The sequence below is a fragment of the Thalia democratica genome, unplaced genomic scaffold, assembly GCF_965202585.1.
Source record: "Thalia democratica unplaced genomic scaffold, ktThaDemo2.hap1.1 HAP1_SCAFFOLD_2262, whole genome shotgun sequence".
Lineage (NCBI taxonomy): Eukaryota > Metazoa > Chordata > Thaliacea > Salpida > Salpidae > Thalia > Thalia democratica.
In genome coordinates, this window is record NW_028141033.1 from 1 (window position 1) to 1,000 (window position 1,000).

General features: G+C 42.2%; 1 protein-coding gene across 1 annotated transcript; it reads right to left on the minus strand.

Moving 5' to 3' along the window:
* Positions 1–41: 41 nt before the first annotated feature.
* Positions 42–916, minus strand: LOC145849100 (uncharacterized; the record flags this gene model as incomplete). The annotated part of the gene is made up of 2 exons (XM_082954175.1): positions 42–179; positions 508–916. Coding segments are annotated over 2 exons (547 nt in total), but the record flags the coding sequence as incomplete, so codon positions are not given.
* Between the last annotated feature and the right edge of the window lie 84 nt (positions 917–1,000).

Here is a 1,000-nt window from a genome sequence, read left to right on the forward strand (position 1 = left end):
AAGAAACTCAAATGTTTGGAATGAAATTCAAAAAATCTCACCTTTCCCTTGGAAGGGCAGTAGGGATTGGCGGACTTCATCGGGTCGCTCCAACGCGCGTTTCTCAAATGCATTATCCCGTGCGCGGCCATCATCATCGTGCTTGAGTCGCTCGCGGCGCTGCGGAGCTGTTCCGCTACCTATTGTTATGCATATGCTTATATATATATATGTTTGTATATTATTTTGCTACCTAAACATGTGTAAAATTAATTGTAAGTCTTGTATTGTGTTATCATGGTAAGATGTGCAATGAAAATTTTTAAGGATTTTATACAGTTTTTTATTGATATTAAACATGTAAGTTAGCTTGTGAATCATATGTTCTAACTTAACTTTTTTATTAAACACGAAATTGGTAATATTGGGACATAATACATGCTTTATTATTGTGCTTATCAACTAAATTATTTAATATTATTTTTTAATTAAGCAATTATTTTATTTATTAACCAAATAAAATCAGACCTGCAAATTTTGTGGTTGTTGTGAGAAATGGCTCAACACTCCTTCCTCGACTCTGCAGTTCTTTTCCTGTTTGGGAGAAACCACTTTTTCTGCAACAACAACGGGGGGTTTCTCCTCCACCCGTTTCTTCTTCACCGTCAGATCGGTAGGGGCCTCATTGTCAATCACCTGGTTGCTAGGCGACGCTTTCGGGGCGCTGTTGTCAGGCACGCCAAAGCTGTACAGCTTGTCCGACTCTGACGGGGTGAGGTACCTGGCGCGAGCCCCGTCAGGGAGAAGTGGTCCCAAGTTGTTGCTAGGCGACGGTTCCTGCTTAGGGGATTTTTTGTTTTGGGATTGCTGGGGAGATGTGTTGGGGGTGTACTTCAAATTGGTGATGTTGTAAACCTCTGAGCTTTTGTTTCCGCCACTTGAGGGGGTTTTAATTTCTTGTTGCTGGGCTTTCCCCTTTTGCTGCTTTTCGTAGATTCCCGCCACCGGCGGCTGCCATATC